The sequence below is a fragment of the Neomonachus schauinslandi genome, chromosome 11 (assembly GCF_002201575.2).
Source record: "Neomonachus schauinslandi chromosome 11, ASM220157v2, whole genome shotgun sequence".
Classification (NCBI taxonomy): Eukaryota; Metazoa; Chordata; class Mammalia; order Carnivora; family Phocidae; genus Neomonachus; species Neomonachus schauinslandi.
The window spans coordinates 102302373-102321044 of NC_058413.1; the positions used below are offsets into that span (position 1 = coordinate 102302373).

The 18672-nt window shown below is 43.3% G+C and overlaps 2 protein-coding genes across 5 annotated transcripts in view; one reads left to right on the forward strand and one right to left on the reverse strand.

Moving 5' to 3' along the window:
• CRYAB (crystallin alpha B) overlaps positions 1 to 6142 on the forward strand; it is a 9596-nt gene extending 3454 nt beyond the window's left edge. For 3 of the 4 annotated variants that reach the window (XM_021696373.2, XM_044919360.1, XM_044919361.1), the window contains exons 2-4: positions 2883 to 3281; positions 4399 to 4521; positions 5801 to 6142. In XM_021696373.2, coding sequence (XP_021552048.1) covers positions 3081 to 3281; positions 4399 to 4521; positions 5801 to 6004 — 528 coding nt within the window. In that variant the 5' untranslated portion in view covers positions 2883 to 3080 and the 3' untranslated portion in view covers positions 6005 to 6142. Of the gene's footprint in view, positions 1 to 2152; positions 2189 to 2882; positions 3282 to 4398; positions 4522 to 5800 lie in introns of those variants that run through there. The other variant, XM_044919363.1, reaches the window with a different exon arrangement.
• HSPB2 (heat shock protein family B (small) member 2) lies at positions 800 to 2008 on the reverse strand. The gene is made up of 2 exons (XM_021696372.1): positions 1915 to 2008; positions 800 to 1423 (listed from the first exon to the last, which is right to left on the reverse strand). The coding sequence occupies exons 1-2, from the start codon at positions 2006 to 2008 to the stop codon at positions 969 to 971; spliced, it is 549 nt and encodes a 182-aa protein (XP_021552047.1). The 3' UTR covers positions 800 to 968.
• Positions 6143 to 18672: the final 12530 nt, after the last annotated feature.

Below are 18672 nucleotides of genomic sequence, written 5' to 3' on the forward strand. Positions count from 1 at the left end.
GAAGGAAGGAAGGAAGGAAGGAAGGAAGGAAGGAAGGAAGGAAGGAAAGGAAAGAAAGGAAAGAAAGAAAGAAAGGAAGGAAGGAAGGAAGAAAGAAAGAAAGAAAGAAAGAAACCCTCTGCTTTCAACGGAGGGTTCCCTGGCCATCATCATCTCACAGTTAGCCCTAGACCCCTGCATTTAGTCTTGGATTGGGTGGGTGATTCAGCGATTCCTCTCTTTGGGATGTACATGTTTTCTCTCATGAGCCTCCCCTATTGCACAGGCTGGAGAGACTCTGTGGTTTGGTGACAAGTGGAGAGGCTTCGGTGTCTGTGCCCTGCGCACGCATACTCCACCGCTCGGAATGAGAGGCCATTTTCAGTGGACAGACCTTACTCTGGGAAAACAGGGCTTTAGGCAACTCCCTCCAGCCTAAAACTGTTTTCCCAACCCCTACCCAAAACAGGCCAGACAGGCTGGAGACCCTTGTTTTTGTGTCTCTAATCACCAGCTCAGACAGTGCCCTCTGGGCTGTTTGGACGGCATATCCCTTTTCCCTCCCAGGATCACTCTCTCTTTTGTTGCATTGTGAGAAAATTATGGCTGGGAATTTGATCTGGAGTCAGGTCAGCTTCCGGGTATGATCTCAGCATCCAAGTGTGAGCTCAGGGTGCTGTGACGTTGGGCACATCTAACTGAAGAGCTTTTTGTCTAGCTGGCTCTGACCCCCCTCCCTCCCTGCCCATCCCATTGTCCAGGCCACAGAATAGGGAGCAGCACAAACAAGGCCCTGAGATTTGGGTTTATTCAGCTCCACCCAGAACTAAACCAAAGGCTATGACACGTCTCAAGGGACCAAACCATACATTGTGGGCCATGCACTTTTCCCTTCCCCCAAGGATGCTGCTACCTCTGGGGTGGTGGGCAGCTGCTCATATCACCGTGGGAGGTAGAAAGGGGTTCGCCGCATGCTGGCTCCATGGCACTCAGGCCGCAACTCCGGTTGCCTCCTCCTCTTCCTCGGGATCAGGAGGTGCAGGGAGCAGGGAGATGTAGACCTCATTGACCTCTGTGTCCAAGTGTCGGCCACCCCGAGGGGCCTCCAGGTTAAGGATGCCATCATGGGAGAGAGCGGCGCGGACCCGCCAGGGGTCCACATCGGCAGGCAAGACATAGGTGCGGCAGAACTCTCGAGACACGAAGCCGTGGCGGTCCAGACGCTGGGGGTGCCGGGCAGACACCTCCAGCAGGTTGTCCACAGTCCTCACGGTCACCTCATCTGGGGTAAAGTGGCTCACATCCAGAAACGCCTGAAACTTGCCCTCACTGAGCCTAAGCTCAGAGGCCCCTGCCCTGCTGCCCTCCCCAGCTCCGGTGGCCCGGGGCCGGACATAGTAGCCGTGGTAGAGGGTGGGGGTCAGGATCTCTTCTGGCAGGAGGCCTGAGGGGCAGAGAGAGAAGGCACGAGGCAGGATGAGGGAGAATGAGGTGGGAACAGGGTGAAATGAGGAGCTCAGGAGATGAGGACCCGGAAGAGCAGCCGGGGAGTCAGGACAAGTAGGCAAAGGAGGCAGGGGACACAGGGGCTACAAGGTGGCAGCAGGACAGAGGGGACTGAGACAGGGAATGACATGGGGGTGGAGGAGGGCAACCCAAACGGGGACCGGTGGACAGAAGGGGAGTCAGAAGGCACAGCAAGGGGGACAGGGCCAGGTATCCGGGCATTGCGGGCAGGGCATCTGCAGCGAGGTCAGTAGCAAGGGCACAAGAACCCCGCGTGGCGGGGGTGGAGGGGGAGTCTGGGGTGGGAGATGGCTAGCCCCAGGAGTTCAGTTAAGCCCGGAGGGGGGTGGAGGCCAGTATGGCTGGGAGGTCAGCCCAGAATTTCAGGAGGTGGGGGTGGGAGGCAAGGGGGTGGCGTCTGTGCCCTACCTTCTCCGAAGCGCTGCTCGCCCAGGCGGCTGGGGTTGGCAAATTCGTACTCGGTGGTGGCCGGGTGGGCATGTGGCACCGAGCGGCCCGACATGTCTGCAGAGGCGTCGGCGGCGCTGGTCCGAGGTGCAGCCCCAACAGAGCAGCGACCCCTCCAGCTGCCTGGAGAGCCAGGGCTCGGTCGGAGGTGGGGGCGGGGTCTACACCACCCAAAATAGTGCGGAGCCTCTGGGGGGGAGGGGCGAGGAGCAGGGCCCCTGAGCGCCGGCGACAAGTGTGTGACCAGCGCCGCCTGGACCCCCGTGCCCTCCCCCGCACACCCTTCAGCTGTCGCAGGCTGCCTGAGGGGACAGCTGGGGGTCCTGGCTGGGCAGCGAGCTGGGGAGGGGAGGCTGGCGCCGGACGCCCTGGAGAGGCTTAGCCGAGACCCTTACAGTTTGCACATTTTCCACACCTCCTCCTCTCCTTCTAAGTCCCATGCATCCTGTACCCTACTTCATAAAGCTCTCCTGGTTTTAACGTTCTGCGCGCTGCGCAAGGTGAAAGATGAGAGAAACTTTCCCACCCTTTCTTTGGGGTGGGGTGAAGGGTCTTCTGCCCAGATTAATGTCAGGGTCCTCTCCTGAACCCAGATCAACCCCGGGCACCACAGAGATGCCTGGCACTGACTTGTTGGTGATCACTGCTCTCCTCCAGGGACCCACAAAGAGTTAATGTCCCTGGGGCCCAGCCTAGGAAGATTCCAGTTCCTGCCCAGGCCCAAGATAGTTGCTGGCCCAATTCCCCTGGCACACTAGGCTGGAGAGGAGGAGGAGGGGCACGCCACCCGCCTGCTTGGGATTCCTGACTCCCTTCCAACTCCAGAGAAGGGGGGGGGGGTGCCACTGGGTGTGGACGGAAAGCTAGTGAAACAAGACCAGGACAAGTCACTGGCCAGCTCAGACGTGTTTGTATTTCTCTTTTCTTAGGTCAGTGAGTACTGGGTATGTGTCACACTGCCAAATCCCCGATCACAAGTCTCCATGAACGGGTGGTGAGCTGGGATAATAAAACTCCTGACATCACCATTCCAGAAGCTTCACAAGACTGCGTATATAAGGGGCTGGCTGTAGCTGCAGCTGAAGGAGCTGACCAGCCAGCTGACCCCCTCCACTCACCTAGCCACCATGGACATCGCCATCCACCACCCCTGGATCCGCCGCCCCTTCTTTCCCTTCCACTCCCCCAGCCGCCTCTTTGACCAGTTCTTCGGAGAGCACCTGTTAGAGTCTGATCTCTTCCCAACTTCTACTTCCCTGAGCCCCTTCTACCTTCGGCCACCCTCATTCCTGCGGGCACCCAGCTGGATTGACACCGGGCTCTCAGAGGTAAGTCTCTGCCAGGATAGGAGAGCTCTTCCTGGAACCTCTTAGAAACATAGCCACTTGCTCTCCTTTTTCTCCCTGCCTAAATCTGGCTATGTCTAAGTGTCTTAGGCACTTGCATGTCCACCAGTGAAGACAGACTAGGCTACTACTGTTTCTTTCCCCCTGTTACCTGTTTGTATTTGATGCTCCGCTGTATCCTACTTACTGCATTTTTTCCAAGTGCTGTGAAGATTGCCCTCCATCCCCTAACTTCTAAGTAGAATGCCCCTTTCTGGTTTGGTTCATAGAGATCTACAGGGAAAGAGCTGCCTTCAGACCCCTTTGCTCACCTCTTCTAACAGCTCATACTCCTGACAAATGTTAGCATCTCAAGTTTCAGTGTCAGGAAGCAGTCCTGCCTCATTCTGAGCTTTTCATCTCCACTGCATGGAGCTGGAGACAGCAAACACTATTTACTTTCTTTCTATGCCTTCATCTGTGATTTTCCAGGTTTCTCAGGACTGTGACAGGGCACCGACCTGAGTTCAAACCTAATGAGTAAAGAATGTAGGTCCAGTCTTGGGACCCCCACTTGTCCTAAGAGGGTGGGGAATGGGGTGAACAGATAAGGTTGACAGAGCTGTCACAGAGAACACTGGTTTAAAAATATTCAAGTGTGAGTAAACAGGAGCTGAGTGAGCAAGGGCTTTGGAAGGACAATCAGGGCCAGCAGAACATTCCAGATTGAGTGGGTGGGGAACTTGGCAGAGGTCTGAGTAAGAAGAAGGGGCCTTTGTCTTACAGACAAATGGCAAGGCCAGGCATGGGGGTCAGAGAGGCAGTAGAAGCCATGCCCAGACCCATCCTCGTGATTGCTCCCCTGGGTGGCCTGTCTTCTCTCCTGTCCCTGTAAATAAAGTTTGGGTCTGATGACCACACGGTATGCTTTGGGTACCACTGTGGTGGCTCCCCTGAACCAGAGAGCCATGTTTATTCAAAAAGGGACTTTCAGCCAAAAACAGGAGGAAAAACTACCTGGACAGCAAGCAAGTCTGCAGAATGAAGAGACTGCACTAATGTCATCCACGTTCCTACCATCTTTTCTCCTACCCCTTCTTCTCCACCTTGCTATTTCTAGATGCGTCTGGAGAAGGACAGATTCTCTGTCAACCTGGATGTGAAGCACTTCTCCCCAGAGGAACTCAAGGTCAAGGTGTTGGGAGATGTGATTGAGGTGCACGGCAAACATGAAGAGCGCCAGGTGTGTAGCTTGTTTTCTCTTCTGTTCTGCTCATTCATCCAGTGCATATGATACGCCAGACACTCATCAGCCCCTGAGCCTGGAGACCTTCCAGTCTTAAGCCATAAGGGTCTGGGACAGAGATAGACCTGTTGTCGTTGTTGTTTGGGCCAGAGAAGTGAGTTTTGTTGTTTGTTTTGATTTGATTGCCTTAGATGGGATACATGGGATGTTTATTTCCCATTTAAGCCTGTGGTTTTTGGCCACCTTAGAATCACTAGGGGAATGAAGAAAAATAAATCCCAGTGCTTAGACATATCCCAGACCAATTAAATCAGAATTTTTTTTAGGAGTGGCCCCCAGGCATCAGCATTTCTAAAAGCTCCCTAGGTAATTCTAATGTCCATTCAAAGTTGAGGACCACTGATGGAGGAATCGTGCTTGTTGGACACCTGGTTACTTTACGTAATTAAATGAGTTGTGTATACCCTGAAGGCTCTTGACGTTGGGATTTTGCGACTTTGCTTTTAGATGTTCCAGAATCCTCTCATCTTTAGCTCGTCTAAAAGGGTGAACTACTTGGTTTGCTTAAGTTTCAGAGCTGCACTCAGCAGCTAAAATCCTGGAGCCCATGTGGAAATCAGTTAATTGAGAGCCTGTCTGCATAAATGCTTGAGATTCAGCTGGTATAAAGGTTGGGGCAGGTCGTTTTTAGCAGAATTCTAGAGAATGAGGAACGGCTTCTCATTAACTTCTGGGAGGGTTTTTAAATGAGTCTGCTTCTTACCGATTATTGATAATTCAGATACTTGTGCATCAAACAGCATAATTTGAGGTCTTCGGGCTATTTCAGTTTTGCTTATGTGATTTAAGTTTGGATCATAGTCTCCCTGGATGAAGTGTTGTTGTTGTTGTTGTTGTTTTTAGCAGCAGTCCTCTTGGTCTGGGACATTCCTGAAGAGTCAGGACAATTTCTAGGCTTCCCAGATCTTCAATGCTGAATAATATTCCAGATCCTGGAGTCCCAACACTGATCTAAACCTTTGGGAAATACCCCTAAAAATAGCCATGCCTCAGTTTTGAGAGCTTTGCAGTTTTCACTGTTTCAAATTTCTCAGACTCTCATTGGTCGGAGTGACCACCCAGGCAACTTGATCTTAGCCCCAAACAGAACAGCTGTTTGGTTTTCTCTCTTGTTGCAATGGCGTATGGTCACACTTAAGGTGAAGGAGGATGTCTGAGTTCTCAGCAAGTGGTGCTATTTCCTGTTCTTATCTCTTTCCTCATTCTCTTGGATTAGGATGAACATGGTTTCATCTCCCGGGAGTTCCACAGGAAATACCGGATCCCAGCCGATGTGGACCCTCTTGCCATTACTTCATCCCTGTCATCTGATGGGGTCCTCACTGTGAATGGACCAAGGAAGCAGGCCTCTGGCCCTGAGCGCACCATTCCCATCACCCGTGAAGAGAAGCCTGCCGTCACGGCAGCCCCCAAGAAGTAGACGCCCTTTCTCTAACTGCATTTTTTAAAACAACAAATTTCCCCACCAGTGAATGAAAATCTTGTGATTAGTGCTGAAGCTTATTAATGCTAAGGGCAGGCCCAAATTATTAAGCTAATAAAATACCATTCAGCAACATATAACTGTCTTGTGTTTGAATGTTCTGTGTTTTTTAAAATAAATGTACAAGGGCGCCTGGGTGGCTCAGTTGGTTAAGCGTCTGCCTTCGGCTCTGGTCATGATCCTGGGGTCTCGGGATCAAGCCCCATGTCAGGTTCCCTGCCCAGCGGGAGGCCTGCTTCTCCCTCTCCCACTCCCCCAGCTTGTGTTCCCTCTCTCGCTGTCTCTCTCCCTGTCAAATGAATAAATAAAATATTTTAAAAAATAAAATAAAATAAAAAATAAATAAAATAAATGTACAGAGCAATGCAGATCCATTTAATCACCGCATTATGATTGAGAGGACTCTGGGGATATTAGAGTCAGAATGGCTGTCTCCACTACTTACTAATAGTATAAATTTAGCAAGTCACTTAACCTTTCTAGTCCTTAGGTATTACATTTATAACATGTGGCACTAATGTGTACACTTGTTATAAGGAGTAAATTAGGAGAAAACATAGGTAAAGCCCAAGAAATATCAATTCCTCTCTCTCTTCCTTCTTTGATTTTGGCCCTCATTTTCAACAACAAATCTGAACGAACTCTGGATAACAATGTATAAAAGGCCTTAGTGGGTCTCTGCAATTAATCACGTTGCCAGGCAGGGGGTGGTGCCCCCAAAGTTGATGTTTTCCTACTGATAAGCAGTGCCTTCAGCTGATTCACAATAGCAATAAATAGGACTTGGGTGATTATCACCAAACAAGCCTTTCAGCTGTAATCTCTACATTATTTAGCAAATACCTTTTTTTTTTAAGATTTTTTTAAATTTATTTATTCATGAGAGACAGAGAGAGAGAGAGAGAGAGAGAGAGAGAGAGAGAGAAGCCGGCTCCCAAGGAGCAGGGAGCCCGATGTGGGACTCGATCCCAGGACCCTGGGATCATGACCTGAGCCGAAGGCAGACGCTTAACCATCTGAGCCACCCAGGTGCCCATTTAGCAAATACCTTTTAGAAGTAAGACTGGGAAAGGGCACCTGGCTGGCTCAGTTGGTGGAGCATGCGACTCTTGATCTTGGAGTCCGGAGTTTGAGTCCCATGTTGGGTGTAGAGCTCAATAAATAATTGAAATATTAAAAAAACGAAAAGAAGAACTAAGACGGGAAACAACCAATTCGATGACCCTTCCCCTAAAAAAATTAAGTTTCAGAATTACAATTAATAATTGATCAATAAGTGATTCTATTATTTAGCTTACACAAAGACATATTACTCTACAAAAACACCCCCATTTCACTTGTGGGTCCAGACAAAACTTCTGACTCAATTAATGAAAAATAGCCTTGGTGTAGGTTATCCGGCATAAATGTTCACAGATAACTCCTATTTTTCTGTAGCAGCTTCTACCTAATTTCTTATTCTTTCGAGGACTGACCATGAGGTGAAGTGAGATTCTTTCTTTCACAATGCCTACAGATTGGGGATTGGCCACGCTTTTAAAATATTCTACATGAGGGGCACCTGGGTGGCTTAGTCCATTAAGCGTCTTTTTTTTTTTTTAAAGATTTTATTTATTTGACAGAGAGAGACACGGCGAGAGAGGGAACACAAGCAGGGGGAGTGGGAGAGGGAGAAGCAGGCTTCCCGCTGAGCAGGGAGCCTGATAAGGGGCTCGATCCCAGGATCCTGGGATCATGACCTGAGCCGAAGGCAGACACTTAACAACTGAGCCACACAGGCGCCCTCCCAAGCGTCTGACTCTTGACTTCAGCTCAGGTCTTGATCTCATGAGTTGGGAGCCCCACGTTGGGCTCCACGCTGGGCATGGAGACTACTTAAAAAAAAAAAAATTCTACACAAAACAGTTGCCGAAATTTTTCATGATGTAGGGGTGTGGAGCTAGGACAAAATAAATTGCAAATCTATAGAGGTTCAAAACGTTTTCTCCTAAAAAAAAGGTTTTCTCCTAATAGCCACAAATGCTGTAATCTAGACAGAAGTCAGATTTCTCTAAACTTAACAGCTAATTTTTGTGGCTGTGTAGCAGATGCTCTTGGCTGCCTAACCAACCTATTTACACCTTCAGGCTTGCCAGCAGCTCCCCAGATTAGTTTAGGTATCACTGTATTCTTCCTAACCATGTGCTTCAGGAAAGCGAATCCAAGCCACAGGGGATCTATCTTGATTAGCCCAAACCAATCATGGAAATTCCCTTCTCCCTGTAATGATGATTCTTGAAAGGGCCATGACCCAATTGTGGCTACTGAGACAGGAGGAAAGTTTGCTGAAGATGCCTTTAGAAAAGGTTATTAGTTTTTATTGGTTGGTGTTTTTTTTTAGGATTTATTTATTTGAGAAAGAGAGAGAGACTGAGTGTGCGTGTGTGCGGGGTGGGGGTATGGGGAGGCGTAGAGGGAGATGGAGAGAGAGAATCTCAAGCAGACACCCTGCTGAGAGCAGAGCCCAACGCAGGTCTTGATTTCACGACCCTGAGATCATGACCCTGAGGTCATGACCTGAGCCGAAATCAAGCTTAACTGACTGAGCCACCCAGGCACCCTGGTTTTTGGTTTTTAAAAAAGATTCATCAAAGAGAGAGAGAGAGAGAGAGAGAGAGAGAGAGAGAGGAAAGGTGAGAAGGAGAGATTTTTTTTTCTTCCTCCAGATGTTGGAACATGAGGATGTGACACTCAGATTGCTGTAGCCATCTTGAAACCATGAGGCACCATCCATGATATGCTGAGGATGGCTAAGCAAGAAGGATGGTGGGACTCCAGGTCCTTGACGGGTCACTGAATTGCTAAATTGGCCAACTCTAGACCTTTCTTACTTCAGAATGTCTTGTGTCTTGTTTTTGTTTAATCTATTTTGACAAAGGTTTTATGTTACTGGTATACAAAAAAATCTTAACTGACAGAGGCTGAATTAAATAGTGTAAAAATCTGAAGAATGTCCTGAATACCATGTGTCAACTTTAATCATTTTAGTGAATTACCAGATTTCTCAGGCAGACATAATCTTAATGACTTGGTCTTAAATAAATCATACTTTGACTATTAGATCTTGATATTTATGTTTTTGACAAATTTGTTCAGAATGTGCAGGGTCACTTTTTGGCGTATTTTTACTGAACTCAAGTTAGACTACTTCTTTATTGTTACTCTTTTCCAGATCACATCTTTTGCTATGGCTGTTCATTGTTATTAGTGTAGGACTTTTCTAGTCCAGTATATTTAAGGATTTTTTCAGCATTATAGCTAGCTCATCCATAATTCTACTTCATCCCTTATATCTGATTTATGCCACGAGTTTATTGAGGCAATTCTAACTATCATTTATTTTGTTTTTTTAATATTAGCTAACATTTATTGAGCACTTACTATGTGGTAGGCACTGTGCTAAATGTTTTAATTTTTTTAACTATCAATTTTTTAATAGAATAATTCTAAAAAAGGCCCATAGGGAATATCATCCTCAACAGGGAAAAACTGAGAGCTTTTTCCCTAAGGCCAGGAACATGACAGGGATGTCCACTCTCACCACGGTTGTTCAATATACTACTGAAAGTACTCAGCAGTCAGACAACACAAAGAAGGAAAAGGCATCCAGATTGGCAAAGAAGAAGTCAAACTTTCACTCTTTGTAAATGACATGATACTCTATGTAAAAGAACCCCAAAGACTCCACCAAAATATTGCTAGAACTGATAAAGGAATTGAGGAAAGTTGCAGGATATAAAATCAACACACAGAAGTCTGTTGTGTTTCTATACACTAACAATGAAGCAGCAGAAAGAGAAGTCAAGGAATTGATCCCATTTACAATTACACCAAAAACCGTAAGATACCTAGGAATAAACCTAACCAAAGAGGTAAAAGATCTGTACTCTGAAAACTCTAGAACACTTATGAAAGAAATAGAGGAAGACACAAAGAAATGGAAAAACATTCCATACATATGGATTGGAAGAACAAATACTGTTGAGATTGTCTATGCTACCAAAAGCAATTTACACAGTCAATGCAATCCCTATCAAACTACTACCAGCATTTTTCACAGAGCTGGAAGAAACAATCCTAAAATTTGTATGGAATCAGAAAAGACCCCGAATAGCCAAAGTAATGTTGAAAAAGAAAACCACAGCAGGAGGCATCACAGTTCTGGACTTCAAGCTATATTACAAAGCTGTAGTCATCAAGACAGTATGGTACTGACAGAAAAACAGACACATAGATCAACAGAACAGAATAGAGAACCCAGAAATGGACTCTCAAGTCTATGGTCAATTAATCTTGGACAAAGCAGGAAAGAATATCCATTGGAAAAAAGACAGTGTCTTCAACAAATGGTGTTGGGAAAATTGGACAGCCACATGCAAAAGAATGAAACTGGACCATTTTCTGTCACAAAATGGATGAAAGACCTAAATGTAAGACAGGAATCCATCAAAATCCTAGAGGAGAACACAGGCAGCAACCTCTTCGACCTTGGCTGCAGCAACTTCTTGCTAGACATGTCTCCAAAGGCAAGGGAAACAAAAGCAAAAATGAACTATCAGGACTTCATCAAGATAAAAAGCTCCTGCACAGCAAAGGAAACAGTCAACAAAACTAAAAGGCAACCTTCAGAATGGGAGAAGATATTTGCAAATGTCTTATCAGATAAAGGGCTAGTATCCAAGATCTATAAAGAACTTATAAAACTCAGCACCCAAAAAACAAAAAATCCAGTCAAGAAATGGGCAGAAGACATGAACAGACATTTCTCCAAAGAAGACATACAAATGGCCAACAGACACATGAAAAAATATATAGACTGTTTCCAAAGCAGCTGCACCATTTCACATTCCCACCAGTAGTGTATGAGGGTTCTAATTTCCTGATATTCTTATGAGCACTTATTATTATCATCTATCTTTTGGGTTATAGACACCCTAGCGGGTGTCTAACTGAATTCTTATCGGTTTATAAGACTTAGCAAGTTGATGGTATCATTTATATGACTTAGCAAGGTGAAGAAGAAGGGGAATGCATCTAGGAAGAATGAACCGCGTGAAGTGCCTGAAGTGCTGATGTATTTAGGTTTGGCTGGGGCACTAGATGTATGGGGGAGGGGGTGTGAGAGACAAGGCAAAGGAGTTGGAAAGGGATTCTCCTAAGGACTTCGGAATTTATTCTGAGGGAAATAGAAGCCAATAAAGGGTTTTAACCAAGTCAGTGCCATGATCAACTTTGTCTTTTTAGGGTTATCCTGGGAGTAATATAGTGATTGATATGTGGGGACCGCAATAGAAAATAGAGATATCAAACAAAAGGTTCTTGCAGCAGACTGGGTGAGAAATAATGGAAAACTGGAACGTGGAAAAGGCAATAGGGGTGCCTGGGTAGCTCAGTCAGTTAACTATCTGCCTTGGGTTCAGGTCATGATCCCAGGGTCCTGGGATTGAGCCTTGAGTCGGGCTCCCTGCTCAGCAGGGAGTCTGCTTCTCCCTCTCTCTCTGATCCTCCCCCACACTCGTGCTCTCTCTTTCTCTCTTCTCTCAAATAAATAAATAAAATCTTTTTTTAAAAAAGGCACTAGAGGGCACCTGGGTAGCTCAGTAGGTTAAGTGTCTGCCTTCGGCTCTGGTCGTGATCCCAGGGTCCTGGAATCAAGCCCCACGTTGGGCTCCCTGCACAGCGGGAAGCCTGCTTCTCCCTCTTCCACTCCCCCTGCTTGTGTTCCCTCTCGCGCTGTGTCTCTCTCTGTCAAATAAATAAATAAAATCTTTCAAAAAAATAAAAAATAAATAAAAAGGCTCTAGAGATGTAAAAATGGGGGACATAAACAAGACATAACATAGAGGTAGAATTTACAAGGCTCCGCATGCTTGAATGGGGATGAGAAAGGGAGAGCCAAAATAATTCCTTGGTTTCTGGTCTTGACAACTGTATAAAGTTACTATATAATATATAATATTAAAAATAAGAAAAAGCGGTTAATATACATAAAAGAGAGCTACAGAATTCACCTAGATATGGAGCACCTTAGGAGAGAAAACAATATGAGACAGAAGGTTATGAATACAGTTGTAGGTATGTTGAGTTTGTGGCCCTTTGGGAATTCAAATGGAGATTCTCAATAAGTAGTTGGTTATGTACCTCCAGAGCTCTGGAGATACATCCAGTATGGAAGTAGAAATTTAGAATATGGAAGGACATAGGTGAGAGCTACAGTTCTGGGAGTGATACTACCATTTAGGATTAGCCAAAAGAAGTTGGGGGATGGCCAAAAACAGAATCACTGGAAAGGCAAACTTAAGGGATTGGCAGAGAAAGGTGAGCTCTTAAAGAGACAAAGAAGTGTCTCAGAAAGATTGGAGGAAAAAATATTTAGCATGACATCACAGAAACCAAGGGAAGAAAGAGGTGAGTAGTCAGGTCGATTATCAAATGCAGAATATAATAGTGAAATAACCTATGAGCTGAAATATCCAATAGATATAGCAAAACTTTCACCTTCATAGATACAGTTTCAGGGAAATGGTAGGTTAAAGAGTAAATGGGAGACAGATACCTTGATAAGAGAGAACAGTAAATTCACATGTGATGCAATCTCTTTGTTACTAACACATAGAAGTGGTAGAATTGTTTTTAAGCAGAAAAGGTAAATAACAGTATGGATAAATTAATATGAAAATATTTAAATGAATAAAAATAAAATTCAGGAGAATGGGCATATTGGCCAATATTTGCAAATGATATAATCACCTGCCCAAACAACCCAAATAGAATCAGTAGACAAACTATTAGAACCAATAAAAGAGTTCAGCAAGTTTATAGGATACAATCTTAATTTATAGAACATTGTTCTGGTGATCTATTCCTGCATATCAAACTATCCCAAAACTTAGTAGCTTAAGAATCATTTTATTAGACCTTACTAAATTTATATAGCACAGGGCTCAGCCGGGCAATTCTTGAGCTTCTCATGACATTGACTGGGGTCAGTTGGTGGTTTTCAGGCTTCAAGATGACTTAACCCTCATTCTTTTTTTTTTTTTTTAAGATTTTAGTTATTTATTTGACAGAGAGAACGAGAGAGCACAAGCAGGGGGAGCAGGAGAAAGAGAAGGAGAAGCAGGTTCCCTGCTGAGCAGGGAGCCCGATGCAGGGCTCGATCCCAGGACTCTGGGATCATGAGCTGAGCCAAAGGCAGACGCGAACCATCTGAGCCACCCAGGGGCCCCTTAACCCTCATTCTTGATGTTTTGGTGAAGATGGTTGGAAGGCTGGGCTCAGCTGGGCCCTTCTCCCTCTCTTTGTAGGGAGAGGGGCCTTTCTAGAGGGTATTTCCATCAGGTAACTGGACTTATGGGCTCCAGGAGGGAGTATTCCACAAGACAGGAGGTGAAATCTGCTAGTTTCTTAAGGCCTGGGCCTAGGAACCTGTATAGAGTTACTTTTGCCATATTTTTGGGGTCAAAGCAGTTGCAGAGTCTGTCTACATTTAAAAGGAAGGGGCATAGACTTCCACCTTTTGATAAGAGAGGTGTCAAGGAATTTGTGGCCTTCTTTAATCCTCCACAGAAGCCGACAGAAAGGGACAAGAATATATATGTAATCTCTAAAATTTACAAGAGATTAATAGCATTAGTACCTGGAATATACAAAGAGCCCTGCAAATCGGGAGAAGGACAGCTGCTCCAATAAAAAAAAATTGTGGATAGTGACTGTATATATGAAATTTATAGAAGTGGAAACCAAAAAGCCAACATGCATACAAAGAAAGGCTGAAAATCATCGGTAGTCAGTGAAATGCAAGTCAAAGTAACAACAAGCTATCATTTTACAATAGGCTTTTTCGATGTTGCATTAGTGATATTTTGGGCCAGATAATTCCTTGATGTGGGGGCTCTTCTGTGCATTGTAGGATGTTTAGCGGCACTCTTGGCCTTTACACACTGGATGCAGTAGACCTATCAGTTGCAACAATCAGAAATGTGTCTAGACATTGCCAATTGTCTCCTGAAGGACAAAATTGCTCCTAGTTGAGAACCACTGCTTTACACACCTATCAGCGTGGCAAAAAATAGAAAGTTGGTTAATGCTAAGTACTGGCAGAGATATGGTGACATGGGAGCCTCAGGCATTGCTGGTGGATGTGTGGGCAGCACAACCATTCTTGAGAACAACAGCCAATTTATTATACCATTACCTCATTACCCGGCAATTCAGTCTCTATAAAGAGCCATATATGAGGATGTTCTCTGCAGCTTTGTGTGACAGTGGGGAGTTAGAGGCAAATTACAAAGTGGTGGCAGAACGCTCCACCTAACAACAAAGGAAAATACATTTTTTTTTTTCAGTGCACATGGAACAAGAAAAACCATACATTAGGCCACAAACAAGTCTTACTAAATTTTATTTTATTTTTTAAAAGATTTATTTATTTATTTGAGGGAGAGAGAGACAGCATGAGCTGGAGGGGAGGAGGGAGAGAGAATCTCAAGCCGACTCCACATTGAGCACAGAGCCCAATGTGGGGCTCGATCTCACAACCCAGAGATCACGACCTGAGCCCAAATCAAGAGTCATCACCCAATGTGGGGATTGAACTCACAGTCCCAAGATCAAGAGTCATATGCTCTTCTGACTGAGCCAGCCAGGTGCCCCTTAAGAAAATGAATTTCTTAATTCATTCTATGAGGCCAGTATTGCCCTGATACCAAAGCCAGATAAAGATATTACAAGAAAGGAAAACTACAGACCAATACCCTTTATGAATATTGATGAAAAAATCAACAGTATACTAGCAAACTGATTCAGCAGCATATTAAGAGGATACATTACAACCAAGTGAGATTTATTCCTGGAATTCAAAGTTGATGCTACATAAAAAAAATCATGTAATACACCATAATAACAGAATGAAGGGGAAAAAATGATAATCTCAAATGATGCAGAAAAAAACTTTTGATAGAACTCAGTATCTTTTCATGATAAAAATACTCAACTAGAAATAGCAGGAAATTACCTCAAGAAAATAAGACCATATATGAAAAACTCACAGCTGACATCATTATAGGAGGTGAAGATTGAAAGCTTTTCCTTAAAGATCAGGATCAAGACAAGAATGTTCATTTTTACCACTTCTATTTAATATATTATTGGCAGTTCTAGCCAGGGCAATTAGGCAAGAAAAAGAAAAGCATCCAAATTGGAAAAGAAGAAATGAGATTACCTTTGTTTACAGATGACATGATCTTACATGTAAAGATCCCTAAAGATTTCACAAAAAATTCTATAGAGCTAATAAAGAAATACACCAAAGTTGCAGGATTCAAAACCAACACACAAAAATCAGCTACATTTCTATATGCTAATAAAGAATAATTCCAAAAGGAAATTAAGAAAACAAATCTATTTACAAAAGCATCAAAAAAATAGTGTGGAATAAACTTAACTAAGGAGGCAAAAGACTTATACACTGAAAACAATAAAACATGGCTGAAAGAAATTAAAGACACAAATAAATGGAAAGAAAGACATCATGTTCATGGACTAGAAGACTTAATATTGTCAAGATATCAATACTACCTAAAGCAATCTACAGATTCACTTCAATCCCTATAAAAATTTCAATGTTTTTCCAGAAATAGAAAAATTCACCCTAAAATTCATATGGAATCTCAAGGGACCCTGAATAGCCAAAATCATCTTTAAAAAGAAGAACAAAGTTGGAAGACTCATATTTCCTAATTTCAAAACTTATTAACAAATTAGGGTAATAAAAAAACAGTAGGGTATCAGCATAAAAACAGATATACAGACCAATGGAATAGAATACAGAGGTCAGAAATAAACCATCATGTGTATGGTTAAATGGTGTTTGACAAAGATACCAAGTCCATTCAATGAGACAAAGTACAGTCTTTTCAACAAATGATCCTGAGAAAATTGGGTATCCACATGCAAAAGAATGAAGCTGGACCCTTACCTTACACCATATAAAAAGTTAATTCAAAAAGATCAAAGACTTAATTATAAGAGCAAAAACTGTAGAATCTTAGAAGAAAACATATGGGAAAAATTCATAATATTGACTTTGGCAAGGATTTCTTGGATATGACACCAAAAGTTTAGGCAACAACAGAAAAAATGGATAAACTGGACTTCATCATAATTGAAAACTTTTGTGCACCAAAGGGCACTGTTAAAAGAGTGAAAGTACAAACCACAGAATGGGAGAAAATATTTGCAAATCCTGTTATCTGCCTAGGAATTAATATCCAGAATATATAAAGAACTCCTACAACAAAAAGGCAAACAACTCATTTCAAAAATGGGCAAAGGACTTGAATAAATGTTTCTCCAAAGATATACAAATAGCTAAAAAGCACATGAAAAGATGCTCAATATCACTAGCCATTAGGGAAGTGTAAATCTAAACCACAACAGATACCAATCTATACCCACTAGGATGGTTATTATAAAAACTAAAAATAAAATAAGTGTCCGTAAGGATGTGGAAAAGTTAGAATCCTTGTGCATTGCGGGTGGGAATGTAAAAAAAAAATGCAGTGGAAACCAGTTGAGCATTTCCAAACTGTTAAACACAGAATGACCATATGATCAAGCAATTCCACTTCTGGGTATATTCCCCAAAAAATTGGAAGTGGGGACTCCAACAGATACTTGTACACCAATGTTCATAACAGGACTACTCACAATAGACAAAAGGTGAAAACAACCCAAGTATCCATTAACAGATGAACGGAGTAGCAAAATGTAGTAAACACATAATGTACTATTATTCAGTCTTAAAAGGAATGTATCCTATAATACGGATGAACCTTGAAAACATGCTAAACAAAATAAACCAGACACAAGAGAACAAATATGAAATGATTCGTCTTATATGAGTTTCCTAGAATAGGCAAATTCATAGAGACAGAAAGTAGAACAGTGGTTACCAGCGGCTAGGAGAAGGGGGGAATGAGAAGTCAGTGTTTAATTGGTACAGAACTTCAGTCTGGGATAATGAAAAAGTTCTGGAAATAGTGCTAATAGTTGCACAACTCTGTGAATATACTTAATGCCACTGAATTGTACACTTAAAAATAGTTAACCCCCACTTTTGAGGAAATAAACGAATAAGTAAACCCCCCCCCAAAAGAATAGTTAAAATGGGGGGATCCTGCCTGGCTCAGTCAGTAAGAGCGTGTGACTCTTGAGCTCAGGGCTGTAAGCTCAAGCCCCAGGTTGGGCGACTGACTCTTGATTTTGGCTCAGGTCGTGATGTCAGAGTCGTGGGATCGAGCCCGACGTCGGGCTTCATGCTCAGTGTGGAGTCTGCTTGTCCCTCCTCTCCATCTGCTCCTCCCCTCTCCTCTCTCTCTCAAATAAATAAAATCTTAAAAAAAACAAAGACATAAATCGTAAAAAAATCATTAAAGTGGTAAGTTTATGCTCTATATATCTTACTACAATTTAAAAAATCTCCTGGACACACAGGAAATAGAATAGGATATATAACATATAAACTTAAAATAAGTGCCTATAAAATATTATTCATATTTCAAGAGCACATATTAATTACTAGAATTAGTAAGAGACAACTCAAATTCTTTTTTTTAAAGATTTTATTTATTTATTTGAGTGAGAGAGAGAGAGAGCATGAGAAGGGGGAGGGTCAGAGGGAGAAGCAGACTCCCTGCCGAGCAAGGAGCCCGATGCAGGACTCGATCCAGGGACTCCAGGATCATGACCTGAGCCGAAGGCAGTCGCTTAACCAACTAAGCCACCCAGGTGCCCTCAAACTCTTTTTTTAAAAAAGATTTATTTATTTATTTTAGAGAGAGAGAGCATGCAAATGATTGGGAGGGGCAGAGGTAGAGAGAATCTAAAGCAGAGGAGCCTGATGGGGGGCTCGATCTCACGACCCTGAGATCATGACCTGAGCCCAAATCAAGAGTTGGATGCTTAACCGACTGAGCCACTCAGGTGTCCCAATTACTCAAATTCTAAAGTTGGTCTAACAGTGCAACGTGGTTTCTACCAATTGCTTGAAGAAAAACAATGTAAAAGTATTTCATTTATTAGATATTAAAATTTACAAAATTATCATAATTATAATAGTGAGGTAATTAAGGCATTGTGGCTAAGATAGCATATGTAATGATAGGCCAATGGAATGTTTCAGAGAGCCCGGAAAAGGCCTAAGTATCCACAGACAGTTGATTTACAGTAAAAATGGTATTCAAGAGCAGTGGAGAAAGTACGTTCTTTTCAGTAATTAATGCTAGGAAAACTGGATAGTCATATAGAAAAAAAAAAATGAAACTCAGTTACTACCTAACATCATATACAACATAAATTCCATATCTGTGTCTGTAACATAAAATAGTGAAAGTTTGGGAGAAAATACATGGGAGACATCTCCCATCTATTATATTGTTATAATAAACAGGAGGGAGAGAAAATAAAAAAGGAAAATATTGATAAGTTTAAACATGTTAAAATTTAGACTGTTGGCTCCGTGTTCACTAACCCCAAACTATTCCCAATTCTTTCTCAATCCCTAC